The sequence below is a fragment of the Astyanax mexicanus genome, chromosome 18 (assembly GCF_023375975.1).
Source record: "Astyanax mexicanus isolate ESR-SI-001 chromosome 18, AstMex3_surface, whole genome shotgun sequence".
NCBI classification, from domain to species: domain Eukaryota; kingdom Metazoa; phylum Chordata; class Actinopteri; order Characiformes; family Acestrorhamphidae; genus Astyanax; species Astyanax mexicanus.
In genome coordinates, this window is record NC_064425.1 from 41,642,238 (window position 1) to 41,658,364 (window position 16,127).

The following is a 16,127-nucleotide window of genomic DNA, read 5'->3' on the forward strand; positions in this document are numbered from 1 at the left end:
TATGAGTTTCACATTTTGAACGGAATTACTGAAATAAAGTAACTTTTCAATGATTTTCTAATGATCGCTCTTTCACTCATGTTGGTGCTGAACTTGGTATGGTTGTATGTTTCAGGTGTGTCCTCACTGATGGTCAGCAGGAGCTGTTTGAGAGAGCAGCTCGTCACTGTAATAAATTTGCTAAACTCATCCCCATGTCTTTCGTTCTTGGTAAGTAGAAACTCAAACATTAATTAAACAATTGTTTAATTAGATTGTTTGTCAGTAAAATCTCTAAGACCTAAACTGACTTCAGAGTTGTAATGTGAGAAACAGCTACTTAATTCCTCTCTGGAGCAGATAAACAAACGTGAACTTGTGGTACCATGCCTAATGCCAGGTGTGGGGTAGAGGGGTATAAAGCTCCAGCAGCTGTGGAACTGTGTTCTCTGGAATGATGGTGGGATGCACTGGAGAAGATGAGGTTGGGTAGTGTGATTCTGAAGCTGTGGTGATGGTGATGGTGATGGTGATGTGTGTGTGTGTGTGTTCTCCAGGCTTCTACGTCACCCAGGCCTTCCAGCGTTGGTGGGGTCAGTACACCAGCTTCCCCCTCCCCGATAACCTGATGATGGTGGTGTCAGGTAACGTCCATGGCTCTGATGAGCGTGGTCGTCTCCTGAGGCGAACGCTGATGAGATACGCCAACCTCTCCTCCGTGCTCATCCTGCGCTCCATCAGCACTCGCGTCCACAAGCGCTTCCCCACATTACAGCACATAGTGGACGCAGGTGAGAGACACAGGACTATAAACTGCAATAAAAACTCAGGAAAGAAATAAGAGACCACTTCAGTTTCTGAATCAGTTTCTCTGATTTTGCTATTTATAGGTTTATGTTTAAGTAAAATAAACATTTCTCCCAAATTCCAAATACAAATATTGTCATTTAGAGCATTTATTTGCAGAAAATGAGAAAGGGCTGAAATAACCTCAAATAATGCAAAGAAAACAAGTTCATATTCATGAAGTTTAAAGAGTTCAGAAATCAATATTTGGTGGAATAACTCACTGTTTTCATGCATCTTGGCATCATGTTCTCCTCCACCAGTCTTACACACTGCTTTTGGATTACTTTATTATTATTTACTCCTGGTGCAAAAATTCAAGCAGTTCAGTTTTTAGTTTGATGGCTTGTGATCATCCATCTTCCTCTTGATTATATTCCAGAGGTTTTTAATTTGGTAAAATCAAAGAAACTCATTATTTTTAAGTGCTCTCTTAATTTGTTCCAGAGCTGTATGTAATCTAGACCCTAGTTAGGTCTTCTGATATGTAATCTGATGCGTGTGTTTACGATGAGTGTAGGATTTATGACGGAGGAGGAGATGAGGACTCTGGATCATCTGTACTCTGATTTTAATAAGTACTGGATGCCGCTGACCTGGTTTGCCAACCTGGCGTCAAAAGCGAGGGAGGAGGGCAGAGTGAAAGACGACATCGCTCTGAGACTGCTGATGGACGTGAGTTACACACTTTACTGTTATTATTATTAGTAGTAGTAGTAGTATTAGTAGTATATTAGTAGAAGTATCATTATTGTCATTGTCATCATGATATTAGTATTTTTATTTTTGTCATATTATTAGTAGTAGTAGTAACTGCAGTAGTTCTGGAGTTCCGGAGCCCTGAGAGAGCACAGTTGGTGTTGCTCTCTCTGGCTGGGTACAGTAGATGGTGCTCATTCCCCTCATCACTCCTAGGGTGATGTGGATCAGCACAAGGCTGCGTCTGTGAGCTGATGTATCAGAACCTAGTCGCTGCGCTTTCCTCCGAACGTTAGCGCTGTGATGCTACTCGGCAATGCTGCATCAGCAGCAGTTGGAAAAGAGGCGGAGTCTGACTTCACACATATTGGAAGACTCCTTTGCTAGTCTTTACCCTCCTGGTCTTAGGAGATCACTAGTGATTGGGGGATTCCTAATGAGTGGGTTGGATGATTGGCTGTGTAAATTGGGGAGGAAATGGGAAAAATTTGGAATAAATAAATAATATTTTTTCCCACCTGTACTGTATAAACTGTGATATGCTGTGCTGTAAATTAGTGCAGCAGTTTGTAACGTCCGATACTTCCTGTTGTCAGGAGCTGAATAACTACAGGGGGAAGTGCAGCATGCTCTTCCACTACGACTGGATCAGCATTCCTCTGGTGTACACTCAGGTACAGAGGCATTTATGAGGAACATCATTTACAGTCACTATCAGAAGTTATCTTCTTTATTACACCCCTGTCATTATTCATTATATACTGTAGACTGATCATATTATCACTGCTGCTGATAATCATTCACTGATTAATAAACCACCCTGCTGCTTTTATGTAAATGTTCTTTAGCCTAATATATTAACTATAATATTATCACTCATACATACACCAACTTTCCATCTACCCATTCACCCACCTATTCACCCATCCATCTATTCCCCCAATCCTTTCAACAATCCCTCCATCCATTCACCAACCTGTTCACCCATCCATCTATTCCCCCAATCATTTCAACAATCCCTCCATCCATTCACCAACCTGTTCACCCATCCATCTATTCCCCCAATCCTTTCAACAATCCCTCCATCCATTCACCAACCTGTTCACCCATCCATCTATTCCCCCAATCCTTTCAACAATCCCTCCATCCATTCACCAACCTGTTCACCCATCCATCTATTCCCCCAATCCTTTCAACAATCCCTCCATCCATTCACCAACCTGTTCACCCATCCATCTATTCCCCCAATCCTTTCAACAATCCCTCCATCCATTCACCAACCTGTTCACCCATCCATCTATTCCCCCAATCCTTTCAACAATCCCTCCATCCATTCACCAACCTGTTCACCCATCCATCTATTCCCCCAATCCTTTCAACAATCCCTCCATCCATTCACCAACCTGTTCACCCATCCATCTATTCCCCCAATCCTTTCAACAATCCCTCCATCCATTCACCAACCTGTTCACCCATCCATCTATTCCCCCAATCCTTTCAACAATCCCTCCATCCATTCACCAACCTGTTCACCCATCCATCTATTCCCCCAATCCTTTCAACAATCCCTCCATCCATTCACCAACCTGTTCACCCATCCATCTATACCTCCATCCATTTATTCACCCATTCCACATCTATTTACCCATTCTTCTTTCTATCTTTCCATCTATACAACCATTCTACCATCCATCCCTCCATTCATGACTCATCTATTCACCCATTCTTTTTTTCCATCCGTCCATCTATACACCCATCCTTTCACCCATTCCTCTATCCATTCCCCATCTATTTACCCGTTCTTCTATCTATCCTTCCATCTATTCACCCATCCTTCCATACACCCATCCATCTAAACAACCATTCATCTATCTATCCTTCCATTTATTATTCACCCATTCCACATCTATTTACCCATTCTTCTTTCTATCTTTCCATCTATACAACCATTCTACCATCCATCCCTCCATTCATGACTCATCTATTCACCCATTCTTTTTTTCCATCCGTCCATCTATACACCCATCCTTTCACCCATTCCTCTATCCATTCCCCATCTATTTACCCGTTCTTCTATCTATCCTTCCATCTATTCACCCATCCTTCCATACACCCATCCATCTAAACAACCATTCATCTATCTATCCTTCCATTTTTCTCTCATCTATTCACCCATCCTTCTATCCATCCCTCCATTTATCCCCCTATCTATTTACCCACGTTCAGTTTTTTCAGTTATCCACCACTCCACCAATCCATCCAACCATGTATTCATTCACCCCCCACCCCCGCTGTTCCTCTCACTCTAAGCTGCAGTGTGTGTTGGTGTGTGTGTGTTCAGGTGGTCACTCTGGCGGTTTATTCGTTCTTTGCGTTCTGTCTGATTGGACGGCAGTTTGTTAAACCTGAGAGAGCTGATGAACTCAAAGTTCACGTGGATCTGTACGTCCCCGTCTTCACCCTGCTGGAGTTCTTCTTCTACGCCGGCTGGCTGAAAGTATGATAAGTAATTATTCATTCATATCTGGAGAACGTGTTTACAAAACTCAAACCGGGGATTTTTTATTGGTTTTTATGTTTAATAAAAGAAAGTTTCCTAGCTAATGCTAGCTAACGTTGAGCTAATGCTAATTCTAATGCTAAAGAGGACATGTTGCTTTTCTCTTAGTTACCTTCAATGTATTCTTTAGGGTTTAGATGCCGTTTAACATCTTTTACTCTAATCCTGTGTGTTAAATATGTTTATTTATAGGTAGGAGAGCTAATCATCAACCCGTTTGGAGAAGACGATGACGACTTTGAAACCAATCAGCTCATCGACCGGAACATTCAGGTTACACAGCAGTAAATTACACTGACTCTAAAAAGAAACCCAACATAAATATAAATATATATATAAATATATATATATATATATATATATATATATCTTTCCGTTTCAAATTAACCTGTGGTTTTCAGATGTTAAACATTAAGATCATTACATTCTCTACATTTCAGTGTTACACCTCTGGCTTTAATTTGTATTGCAAGCTTTTGAAACAAATAGGTTTTCATTTATGAATTTGAAGTTGTTTCAGATTTAAAAATAATTATGATTTAATGTATTTTGTGTTCAGCATCAAATTTTACCTCCTGTTTAGTTCAAAACACAAAATTTCAATGTATGCATTAAACCATTACATATGTCAAGTTCATCAAAAGTGTAATTTAGGTCAATTAAATTTAATTCTAAAAATGCAAAAAAAAAAGGTTCAAGATTTAAACTTACTTCAGCCCTCCATGTTTGCCACAGTTTAAAAACGTACATATTTGCAGGGATGTATAAAAACGAAGTAGAACTATTTCACTGCTGTAATTTTACTTCCAGTACTTCAGTGCTACATTTTACAGCTAATTACTTGCAATACTTTAGAATTTCTACTTAAGTGTGGAGCCTAAGAACATTTCTATTCAACTCAGACTTTTCCTCAAGTCTGGGTCTCTAGTATACTTTATACATGTCTTCTTATTTGTAATGTACTTGAAATAAAATTAGCACAGAAAGAAATACCCATATACCCGTATGCATATAATATATATGTGTGGAAAACCTGTCTCTGTTGTGCAGGTATCCATGCTGGCTGTGGACGATATGCACCAGAACCTCCCACCACTGGAAAAAGACAAATACTGGACTGATAAAAGCTTCAGTCGGCCCTTCAGCCCTGCTAAACCCATCTTTATGGGCTCGACCTATGACATGAGGTAACAAGTAACCATTAATATATTGATATCAGTTGACTAAAAAAAATCTTAAGATGTGTGTGATTAATTTTGATTAATCTCATTTTTCTTCTTCTTAATACTAAGCTTTTAATAAATGAATCAGTGTTAGAAAATAAAATTGTTATATCAAGTCTAAAGTCAGTTTTTTCCCACAAAATCTTACAGCACTTCATGCTTCTCTCTCCTGACAACTTTTATGGAGATGTGGATTTCATTTTCCAGCAGGACTTGGCACACTGCCAACACTGGCAAAAGTACCAATTGGTCTTATTTAATATTCTAATCTTCTGAGACACTGATTTTTGTGTTTTCATTGGCTGTAATTCATAACCATCCACATTAAAATACATAAACGCTTAAAATAGATCACTCTGTGTGTAATACATCTATATAATATGATTCACATTTTGAATTATTTACTGAAATAAAGTAACTGTATTCTATTTTTTTAGATGCACTAATAAAACACAATTGAATTGTACAGCAGTACTTTGATCAGTGCGATTAAATATGTTAATTTAGATTAATTATTTACAGAGCATGCAATTAATAAGATATTTTTTTTACCGCCTGACTGCACTAATGTGTGTGTGTGTGTGTTTTGGACCTTAGTTTTATTTAAAAAAATAAATAAATAAATAGAGCAAGATCATAGTTTAAACACAAGATTTTGTTAATGTTATTCCCTATATCCTCATGTCCTGCAGGGCAGTGGATGATGATGAGGAGGACTCGGCCCCCAGCTATCTGACCCCGATGCTGTCGGTCAGTGTGTGGCCCCCAGCTCCCAAAAAGCAGAAAAAGAGCCGCAGACTGTGCTGCTGTACCAAACCAGAGAAACCCACAGACCCAGCCCTCGACCCGGATACCATCCACATAACACCGGCTAAACCATGTGTCCCTCAGTGTGTCTCATCAGAGGAGACACAACACAAAGATCATCAAAACAGAGACAAATCAGTGGCCTGATCTGAACCTCACAGCTAAACTACACATTAAACCCAAACGGAAGTAATATATTTACTATATATTTATAAATAAATAGCATATATTAAAATTATTAAACACAGAAATTTAGTACATCCTATATTTAAGTATTAGAAAATATAAATTTAACATGGCAGAAACTTTACTGTTCCATAGGCACAGACACACAGTAAATTTGTATTTAAAATCTATTTTGGGGTTTTGTCTTAATCAGCTTTACGCATCTAAAGACAGATTTTTAATCTTGTTCTATATAAAACAGCTGCAGCTCAGCTAGGTTGCACCAGGAGAGCCTATATGACCAGTAATTTCAATTTTTAAAATTTAAGTTCGCCATGGATGTAAGGTGACAAAATTTGAAAAAGTTCAAGGGGTATTAATACTTTTGCAAGCCAAAGCATACATACATGTCTGTTTTATATATATTTAACAGATTCATTTGTATGTATATTCATTTTTCTCACAGGGAACATCAAATAAATGTCTTTCAAATGCCTTAACTAACTGGATCTGATTCATGATCTGAATTTGGTGACTTGCATGTACAGTATTGTGTACAAATAAACATCTTTTGTTCTGTGTGTAAACTCTGCTTACTGATTTAGTGCACTATATGACCCTGTGACTCTGCCTAAGCTTTTGTTCTTAAAAGGCATTTTTTCTTCTTCCCTTACATTACTTTTACACCAAGTTTTGAAATCAGTATTTTTACACTTTACTTGAGTAAAAAGTGTGAGATGATTAACTTCTACAGACGCATTATAAAACCTACTAGAATCCATTAGATTCAAATCGAACATTGAGACAGGTGTTTTCAGCAGATATAAAACTATTTGGCACTTGAAGCTCATTTAAAAATACTTAAAACATTACACCCACAACCGTTATCTGGTCTACATGATCTGATTGTAATTTAAAATAGCAAAAAGCAGAAAGTCACTCAAGTTCCAGTACTGGCTTTTTCTTTAGGGCATCTTATCTCCCTACTTTGGGGGAATGAATTTCCATACTTTAGCTCATTCTGTCAGCTGAAACACTGAAATATTCTTAATTTGGCTGGCCACAAACAGGATAGGTTAGGAATGGGACATCAATTAGCTGATACAGTACTAGTCTAGCATCTCAGCTGCAATATAAACGCAGCCAGCCTCTTTAACGCAAGTTTAAGCACTGAACAGAGAACCTTAAAACTGCTATTTGTGTATGTATCTACTGTAACTGTAGATTAATCTCTCTTTACAAACAGCCTGGACTTCCAGGTGTCACATTGAAACTAATGAAACAGTTTTAAAATAAAAAGACAAGAACATCAGATCTGTGGGGCATTGTCCTTTTAATGGTGGCAATATCAAACAGAACTGTACATTTATTTGCCTTTCCTGGCTTTGATCTTCCTCAGGTAGAACTCCAGCTCTTTACCCTCAAGAATGTAGCCATCAGCTCTTCCACACTGTCCAGGTCTGGAGGAAAGGCAGGCTGGAACGGAGAAAGAATAGAAACAAACATGAGTATGTGTATTCAGACATGTACACGTCTCTACAGACCACAGCTTGCACTGGTCAGAATATAGGGTAAGCTCGTCACACTGGTCTCAGTAGCAGAACTGGTTAAGGTCTCATCATGTGAATGCAGGACAATAATTACAGATAATCTGTACAGGTAAACTCTTACCGAGCAGTTTGCCCTGCTGGAACTGCTCATCCAAGATGGAGCTGACTTTGCAGTTCTTTCTGCGTGCATCTAATTTCTTCTGAACCTTCTTGGACCTCTTCTTGTTCAGAATTTCGTCATCTTCAGGGCTCTGCAAGAACAGAACAGCTTTAAACACCTTATACGAACCAACAATGTATTTTCCAAGAAACACTGCTAGCCATTTGGATAAAGTAAGCATGGGTTATACATCTTTTGGTAAAAACACCCTTGGCTAGACAGTTAGCCATGGTGCACTAGGATGTTCTGGCTAAACTTTACTCATGTGGCATTTACTTATTAGTCAGAAGATCCTGCAACTCCTTAGCAGAAAAATCATGTTCAAGTGCTTTGTTATCAATGAGAAACAGTGGAAAAACGACAGCTAATTTATCTTTTCTGTTTATTTGCAGTGAACTAATATTCTGCACTTCTCAATATTTAGTTACGGTAAATTTTCTAAAGTTCACAGGTTATTTTGCCCATTTGAAACAATCACTGTTGCAATAGTATAGTCTTCAAAAAATTAAGCTTAAGCTACACCAGTTCACCAAACAGAAAAAACTGCATTTATTCACTAGAACCACTTCAACGACCTAAACATTGTAACTAGACGCCAATATTTTAATACATTGTGACAAGGGCTGCTACAATTACTCAAAATAATGGACAATGTTGATAACTTGACAATTTTAGTGGTAACCAATCATTAATTTGTGAGTGCAATGGGAGAAGGGTAATAGGCTCAGCTTGGTCACCATGTGAGAACAGATTGCATATTTAATATCAGAACGAAACATGTGAATGGATTCTAGGAATGTTCAACTGAAGGTTGTGCAGTAACAATTGAACAAAATTATACTGCGACTAAACGCATTTACATAGAAGTTTAAGAACCAGCTGATAGTCTGCAAACCAAAATACCACAATAAATACTGCATCAGCAAAATCCCCCAATATTGTGATCTAACTTGTCAGTGAGATTATGTACTCCACAGGTGTTTGTTTTTATAGTTTAATTCTAATGCATCACCTAAAACTAACACAGTGCAATGAAATTAAACAGTATGAGGTTTAGACCATATTACAGCTTCAACCTCAACCGAAAAAAAAAAAAAAAATCCTGAAAATCACAGCACACATCACTGATAGGTCTTCCTCAGAGTCGTCAAGCTGCATCACTTTACTCAGTAGCAGAACTGGACAAAGGTATCGTCACAGAAAGACCAGAAACAGTGCTGTCAGGGAGCCTTTTTAAGAGAGTAGACCCAAGCCCATTTTAATTATACATAGAAATACTAATACATTTGTTAAATGTTTATTAACCTGAAGTATACGCTTCAACATTTAACTTATTGTAATTTACTGCATTGCAGTTCAGCAAACAAACTTCCATCTATTTTTTTCTCCCTTTCTCAAGACTATCCTATACACTGGGGCTAAAGCAGGACAACTTTATTGTATCACGAAATTCTAATCTTATCGATATTGTGCTGTTCTGGATAGCGGTACGAGGCTCCGTTACGTCCAACATCAGTCCAAGCAGCTCTAGAGCAAAAGGCAAGCTAGCAAAAGTCACATTAGGACCGCACAATAGTTTTTAAGCTTTGATATTTAGTTATATTAACCATTTACCAAAACCACCTATAATTTCCCCTCATTCATAATCACTTACTGAATTTGTGCCACATTGGCTGAATTTTGGTTGAACATTTGCTGTATTCCCTATTTAAAAAAAAAAAAAAAAAAAAACAGGAATCTGTCTAAAAGCCTGTGATCAAGTGACAAACGATTTAAAACTCTACACTGTGCATCCCTACTAAACACATCTTGACTGATCAGCCACAGAGAACAGAACCTGTAAAACTTAAGAGTTCGTCCAATTAAAATCACCACAAAACTTTGGAGAAGCATACCAGTTTGGCTCCCTTCTTGCGTCCGAGGGGAAGGGCGTAGTGAGCTTCATACCAGTGTCTGAACGGGCCGCTGTCCACGAGCACCACACAGTTCTTCACCAGGGTTTTGGTTCTCACCAGCTCGTTGTTGGAGGCGTTGTAGACCACATCAATGATCCTGGTCTTACGGGTGCAGCCTGCAGGAAAACATTACAATTAACATTGATACTAAAGACACAGTCTGACCACGTAACCGTAGAGCCACTTAAAGACCTGTCTTTCTCAGCGTTGGAACTGAATTATCCATCACAAATGTTCAGTAGCAGAACTGGACAAGTTTTCATCACTGAAAGACTAAAGCCTTTAGAAGGAGGTTCTCCCAGATCATGCTCAGACATTGTAGCTATAACTTTTTGGGTATAAGCGTAATCAGTAGTATTAGTATTTTGGACATTACTCTGCCACTACTGATACATTTTTGGCAAATCTAATTACAATAAAGTACACTACAAAAAAAGTTAAATGTTCTAACGTTAATTTTTTTAAACTTAGTAAAATAGGGCTGCACCTATTTTTGGTACTCAGTAGTTTTTCTTGATTCGTCAGTGAATAGTCATGCCATGCAGCTCCTGTTCCTGTACATGAGATTTAAACACCTGGATAAAGTACAAAAAGGTGAAGTTTTCTTTAAGTGAGTGTAATTTGTTGAATTAAGTGAGTGAGCCCAATACCTCACTGAATTTGTCCGCAGCACTTTGTAATGCAGTGCAGTAACAAAACAGATTGGTAGAAACTAATGGAGTCAACTGTTCTGGAATCAATTAAGGTTCACACATTAAAATCGCCCATTGTGTTTACTAATTGTCGCAGCCTTGGACAACACTAAATAGATTGAGCCTAGACCTGATCTAAACAGACATTTTCACCATTTTAAATTTTTAAAACTTAGGTCTCAGTACACAACCATTCTTCCTTGATGTCAAAGATGTGGACGATCTGGGAAAACTACCGAGAAACACTGCCATAAACAAAAAGTAAAAAATAACCGTAACGCAACACTTACACTCTGAGCCCCATGAGAAGTTTCCCACGTCGAGCTTCAGGGCACGGAACTTCTTGTTTCCTCCACGAACCCTGATGGTGTGGATACGCTTAGGTCCAAGCTGGAGCAGACAGACACATTAAAGTATTAAAATATATGTTCTATATATAAAAAGCAAATATATTGCACAGACAAGAGGGCAATGGCCATGTGTCAGTGTAACTATGACGAATCCTAACATTGGAAGGTCAAAAGCTTTGGACCAAAACGGCCAAAAAGACCAACCTAAGGACGTTTTTACATCACTCACATGGACAGACACAACTAAATTAGTGGTTACCAAAACAAGTGGAACCAATAGAGATACTTGAACGACCAAACCACCATCCCAGACAGATCCAGAGATGTATTAGTTAGATACGGTGTTGGACAGGCTACATTCACAAGTGGCCCAAACAAATTTTTTGAGCCAGACATGCTTCACATGAAGTTTTGGTTTCAATTTCTGAAGCATCATTGGAGCCATCAAGCCATTTTACCTACTGTGTGAACGTAGCCTTAGACTGAGATTTAGAGTGGAACTCTGAGACTAAAACCATTTTCTCAACCAGGGTTGAAGAGCTTTACCTTGGTGTTTGAGGCCGGCCGTCCGAGCTCATACTTCCTCTTCTTGTGGACGGGCTTGCGTTTACCGCCGGTCTTGCGGCGTTTGTGCCAGTTGTCCCTTGAGATACCTGGATGAGAACACAAGCAAGTTAGTTCTCCAACCTAAAGCAAGGACTGCTCCAAAAAATGGACAAAATTGAGTCGCTTGAGTGTTCAGTTCTCCAAGGTTGGTATCCGCATGTTTAATTGGATTCCGCAAAAAGAGTCATCATTTACACTCAAGCACTCAAATGATTTAAAAGAAATGAATTTTGTAACATCTCGGACCATGAGGTCGTATTCGGCCAACACGTTGCATGTTGACCAACCCTACTGATCTGAACAGAATAAAAGGAAATATTCAACCAAATACCAAAGGTTTTACATGTGTTCAGTAAACAAATGCATACATTCAATGGACTAAATGTGCATTACGCTTTAAGAAAAAGGCAACTCAATAAAGCAGAATATCATTTGGTTTAAGTGACTCAGGCTTCAAGTTATTTGACCAAACACCAAGAGCACTTTTCTACAATTATAGGCTAAACAATGCCAGTTGCATCCATAATGCTTTCACGTGTATTCACAACTCAACCACAACTCCACAGAATCTGGAATTCTAATCCAACCCAAATTCAACAAAGTTGAAACAGCTCAAAAATATTAACAGCACTCTCCAATGAAAAACAAGTCTTTTGTCCACTACATGAATTTGAACACACAAACTGTCCCTTACATTGCCTCAACATTTCTTTACATCGACTTCCATTAGAATTTAAAGTTCTCTCTCTAACGATAAGTTGCTGTTTTGGTTTTTCATTGACTATATACAAAACTAAGTACAATTACTGATCAAATAAGGAATAATTTTAAACAGAATAATGCCATAACCCAATTTAACCTAAGAGCAATTCTGAGAAATAATCCAAATTTAAAACATAACTTGGGCTCACACTTATACTAAACTAGTTGTACTGAACAAAACAGGTAACATTAAACAACCCAAGAGCCACAACACAAATCAGCAGTAACACATTTAACTCAACTCTTACAAAATTTGAGCTCAGGTTGTATTGCTAATTGCACAAACACTGAAGATAGAACTCATTTTGGGGGAAAAAAATGTTTAGAAGTGCAACAACTAAACAAATTAAGTCATAATTTAAGTAATACAAAATAATACTACCTTAAACAGCATTACAAAATCAGCAAATATTGATTTCTATCATTTCCAGGCTGTAGCACGAGGCTGTGTATTTCTCCCGTTCCACCTTAAATCGTGCAGCAGCCCCATTGAGGCCTACTACATTTAAGGTTGAACGGGAAACTTAAACCCGAAAACAACGAGCCAGTAGCCAAATTTATCTTCAAATTTAACTCCTCTAACCATAACCACATAAATACTCTGTAAACGCAGACCATGACCTAAAAATCTGCTTTACTGTGAGAATAAACTCAATATTACACTAGTTCACCGTGTGGCGCGCGGCCATCTTAAGTCAGGTCACCATCCTCTTCCACATCTCTCCAATCCGAAACAAATAAAAAATATCCCCGCAAAAATCATCCGCAGCGCAGCAATACTGGCATGCAGATACTCTAATATATCTATAATATCACAAGAGCTACATATTAAAGCTAAATACAGCGTTATAGAAGAAGATGAGCGCGGATTGCCTCCACTCGCTCTCAGAAAACACGTACCCATTCTCAGGCGCCGGCTAGAAAGAGGGAGCCCAAAGCATCATGGGCATGGTTTAAGGATACACGTATCGCGAGACTCTGACGAGAACTCGCGCGGAAGCTCGAACCGGCGCACACGCGCCCTACATAGGGCACCACTTAAAGCACTACTTAGGGCACTAAAGATTAAAATATACCAGTCTAAAGTTTGGACACCCTGCTTCTTATTGTATGTGTTTCCTTTCTTTTAATGAACTTTTACATGGTAAAATTAATATTGAAGACATTAAAGCTAAATAAAGAAAAATAAAGAAAAAATAATTAAATAAAGTTTTTTTTTTAATTAAATAAATGTTTTTCATTAAATAAAGAAAACATTGTAAACATTACATAGTGTTTCTGAAAAAAATGTGAATATCATTGAAAAGTTTATTATTTATTACTTTATTTCAGTAATTCAGCAAAAATGTGAAACTTATATATTATACAGATGTATTACACACAGAGTGATCCATTTTTTAATGTTTATTTCTTTCATTGTTGATGATTAGGGCTTACAGCCAATGAAAACCCAAAAATCTGGGTCTCAGAAAATTAGAATATTATATAAGACCAGTTGGTACTTTTGACAGTGTGGGAAGTGTGCCAAGTCCTTCTGATAGCTTTTATGGAGATTTGGATTTCATTTTCCAGCATACTGCCAAAAATCAGGACCCCAGTCAATAAAGGATGACAGAGCTTAACTAAAAAAATCTGTTTGTGTCTATAGCATTTACTTGATAAAATTATAATATTTACAATATACTTCACATTTGGATGAGTATATAACATTATATTGCTTTAATTGAAAACCGATTTCATATGAAAGAAAAACTTATTACTCTGTCCAGATATTATTTTTTAATAGAAAAAAGTACCGGTCAATAGTTTCTTTTCCGTTTTTATTTTTTTTACATTGTAAACTTGATATTGAAGACTATATTAAAGCTATACAGGAACACATGCTGAATTATTAGTAAACAAAACGTGTTAAAAAAAAAAACAAAATCTTTTTTATACTTTAGATTCTTCTAAGTAGCACATTTATTTTTGAGGACAGATCTGCACACTGCACACGTGGTATTTTAAACTAAGTGTCTTTATGAGGGAGAGTCATCTGAAATAGTTTTCCCAGTGTTTTGAAGGAGTTCCTGGAGGTGCTGAACAATAGCTGCTGCTTTTCCAGCTGCTTTTCTTCCGCTCAACCTGAATCACTTTATTTCTTAATTGAGTGCCATAATTGTATTCACGTCTTTAATATTAATCTACAATGTATGTGTAGAAAAAAAATAAATGAATAAAGATATGAACTTTAATTTTATTTAAATAATAATAAACCAATTATTATAATCTAATATAATAAATAAAATAGCTAAAATTACATTTAATAAATTGTGTAAAAGTGTTTATTTAAATTGTTTGATTGGGAAATTTTATAAAAGATTTGTGTGACAGTATTATATAAACAAATTGGGTGGATCCTCTGTGAGCATCAATACATTTTGGGAGCCCTTGACCCTATAATTAAAACACCCTTTGTACTTACTGCCCACTGCATACCAAGAAGGCTCCAGAAAACCTGTCTAATGTTATATATGTGTATATACACTGCCTGGCCCCAAAAAAAAAAAAAAAAAAAAAAAAAAAAAAAATATATATATATATATATATATATATATATATATATATATATATATATATATATGCCATCAAAAAAAAACTTCACACACTCTAATATTTGGTTGGACCGTCTTTAGCTTTGATTGCAGCACATATTCGCTGTGGCATTGATTCAATAAGCTTCTGCAATGTTACAAAATTTATTTTAATCCAGTGTTTCTGGATTAATTTTTCACCAAGATCTTGCAGCAGCATTGATGATGGTAGAGTCTGACCACTGCACAAAGCAGCTCTTCTTTATCCAGCACATCCCAAAGATTCTCAATGAGGTTAAGATCTGGACTCTGTGGTGAACTCTCTCTCAATCCATGTGTGAAAATGTTGATCTCATGCTCCCTGAACCCTGAACTCTTTCACTATTCCAGCTCCATGAATCCTGACATTATGTTATCATCTTGGAATATGACCGTGTCATCAGGGAAGAAAAAAATCCATTGATGCAATAACCTGGTCTATATTCAGTATATTCAGGTAGAGTCAGCTGACCTCATTCTTTTAGCACATACTGTTGCCAGTGTTGGGAAGGTTACTTTTAAAATGTAATCCCTTACAGATTACTGATTACATCACTCAAAATGTAATTTGTAACGTAATCAGTTACATTACTTCAAGTGAGTAACGTAATCTGATTACTTTGGATTACTTTAAATATTGTCATTTTTTTAAGCCTGAATGAATGTAACAAATAGATAAACAAATAAAACAGCCTTTTCAATCACTCTATAAAAATACTTATGAAACCATTTCATCAAACAGTTTTATGAAACACTTCTATAAATTGATGATAAAACCATTTAAAACCAAACAATGTAACAACAACCGTAAGCTGTCTATTTGCAGGTTTGCCTCCAGTGTTAATTTTGACAGCAAATTGTGATTTAGTCTTAGTCATAGTCTTGTGACGAAAATAGTATTTAGTTTTAGTCACAATTTAGTCATCTGAAATGTTTTTAGTTTTAGTCGACTTAATGTCATAAGAATATAGTCGACTAAAATTATAGTAAATTTAGTCGACTAAAATGTAAAGGGTGTAAATGTAAATGCTTTTTCATCAGTTCCCTTGAATTATTAACTCTACATGTATACAAAATGAAACGTTTAATAACCACTTGAGTAATATTGTTAATGTTTGAAAGTGAAATATATTTATATATGATTTAATGTATATTATTATT

General features: G+C 37.0%; 2 protein-coding genes and 4 non-coding genes across 7 annotated transcripts in view; 1 reads left to right on the forward strand and 5 right to left on the reverse strand.

The window, feature by feature from the left end:
- best4 (bestrophin 4) overlaps positions 1–6,866 on the forward strand; it is a 30,808-nt gene extending 23,942 nt beyond the window's left edge. For both annotated transcript variants that reach the window (XM_022669642.2, XM_022669681.2), the window contains exons 3-10: positions 116–210; positions 537–770; positions 1,346–1,500; positions 2,121–2,198; positions 3,866–4,021; positions 4,277–4,357; positions 5,135–5,271; positions 6,000–6,866. In XM_022669642.2, the coding sequence (XP_022525363.2) occupies positions 116–210; positions 537–770; positions 1,346–1,500; positions 2,121–2,198; positions 3,866–4,021; positions 4,277–4,357; positions 5,135–5,271; positions 6,000–6,261 (1,198 nt within the window). In that variant the 3' untranslated portion in view covers positions 6,262–6,866. The remainder of the gene's footprint in view (positions 1–115; positions 211–536; positions 771–1,345; positions 1,501–2,120; positions 2,199–3,865; positions 4,022–4,276; positions 4,358–5,134; positions 5,272–5,999) is intronic.
- Positions 6,867–7,595: 729 nt separating this feature from the next.
- Positions 7,596–13,342, reverse strand: rps8a (ribosomal protein S8a). The gene is made up of 6 exons (XM_007245108.4): positions 13,255–13,342; positions 11,533–11,639; positions 10,927–11,026; positions 9,885–10,060; positions 7,951–8,080; positions 7,596–7,755 (listed from the first exon to the last, which is right to left on the reverse strand). The coding sequence occupies exons 1-6, from the start codon at positions 13,256–13,258 to the stop codon at positions 7,646–7,648; spliced, it is 627 nt and encodes a 208-aa protein (XP_007245170.1). The 5' UTR covers positions 13,259–13,342; the 3' UTR covers positions 7,596–7,645.
- Positions 9,123–9,192, reverse strand: LOC125783945 (small nucleolar RNA SNORD38). The gene has a single exon (XR_007426665.1). It is a non-coding gene; the product is annotated as a small nucleolar RNA SNORD38 (small nucleolar RNA).
- LOC125783947 (small nucleolar RNA SNORD38) lies at positions 10,144–10,215 on the reverse strand. Its single transcript, XR_007426667.1, has one exon. It is a non-coding gene; the product is annotated as a small nucleolar RNA SNORD38 (small nucleolar RNA).
- On the reverse strand, positions 11,113–11,218 carry LOC125783948 (small nucleolar RNA SNORD46). Its single transcript, XR_007426668.1, has one exon. It is a non-coding gene; the product is annotated as a small nucleolar RNA SNORD46 (small nucleolar RNA).
- Positions 11,718–11,788, reverse strand: LOC125783944 (small nucleolar RNA SNORD55/SNORD39). Its single transcript, XR_007426664.1, has one exon. It is a non-coding gene; the product is annotated as a small nucleolar RNA SNORD55/SNORD39 (small nucleolar RNA).
- Positions 13,343–16,127: the final 2,785 nt, after the last annotated feature.